The sequence below is a fragment of the Octopus bimaculoides genome, chromosome 28 (genome assembly GCF_001194135.2).
Source record: "Octopus bimaculoides isolate UCB-OBI-ISO-001 chromosome 28, ASM119413v2, whole genome shotgun sequence".
Lineage (NCBI taxonomy): Eukaryota > Metazoa > Mollusca > Cephalopoda > Octopoda > Octopodidae > Octopus > Octopus bimaculoides.
The window spans coordinates 1,048,561-1,049,370 of NC_069008.1; the positions used below are offsets into that span (position 1 = coordinate 1,048,561).

An 810-nucleotide genomic window follows, 5' to 3' on the forward strand; every position below is an offset into this window, starting at 1 on the left:
TATATATATATATATATATATATAAAAACATATATATACATATATATACATATATATACACATATGTATGTACATACATACTTACATGTGTATATGTATATAAAATAGTTCATAGAGAGAACAATGACGCTGTCAGCTTAAGTGTTGTATTCCAGTAGTTGTAGTAGTAGTAATAGCAACAGCAACAAATAGTAGTGGTGGTGGTGGTGGTAGTAGTAGTAGTAGTAATAATAGTAGTAGTAGTAGTAGTAGTAGTAGTAGTAGTAGTAGTAGTAGTAGTAGTAGTAGTAGTGGAGGTGGTAGTGGTATTAGTAGTGGTGGTGGTGGTGGTGGTAGTAGTAGTAGTAGTAGTAGTAGAAAAAGTGGTTTCATCACATCATGGGTTACTGTTAATGTCTAAGTCCACCAAAGACAGTCGTTATGTCCGCCCTCTTATCATTTGTGATTACTATGGCTGTTGCCGTTGTTGTTTTTCTTGTCGTTGTTGTTATTGATATGGTTGGTGTTACTGGCACTCCGCTGAAGGTTCCTGGTTCAAATACTACCCAAGGATATTCCACGTAAGTCATTTGATATAGTTATTTATCATTGTTATTGTTGTTGGTTTAATCGCAGCTGCTGTTGGTGCAGTTGCTGTTGGTGCAGCTGTTACTATTGTTGATGTTATTATCATTGTCATGTAGATGACACTGTTGTCCAAAATGCTTTATGATTTTCTAAAATCTCTTTAGAGGCTGCTTATCTACACCTTAATTTTCCATCTACTTTCATCTACTACAATATATATATATATATATATATATATATATA

The 810-nt window shown here is 33.5% G+C and overlaps 1 protein-coding gene across 7 annotated transcripts in view; it reads left to right on the top strand.

The window, feature by feature from the left end:
* The first annotated feature begins 326 nt into the window (after positions 1–326).
* LOC106878458 (carboxypeptidase B) overlaps positions 327–810 on the top strand; it is a 16,761-nt gene continuing 16,277 nt past the window's right edge. For 4 of the 7 annotated variants that reach the window (XR_008266999.1, XR_008267000.1, XM_052977643.1 and 1 more), the window contains exon 1: positions 328–560. Coding sequence is in view for 4 of the 7 variants with exons in the window: in XM_052977643.1 (XP_052833603.1) it covers positions 421–560 (140 nt within the window). In the remaining 3 variants the exon portion in view is untranslated. Of the gene's footprint in view, positions 561–810 lie in introns of all 7 variants that reach the window. The other 3 variants (XR_008267001.1, XM_052977642.1, XM_014927672.2) reach the window with 2 other exon arrangements.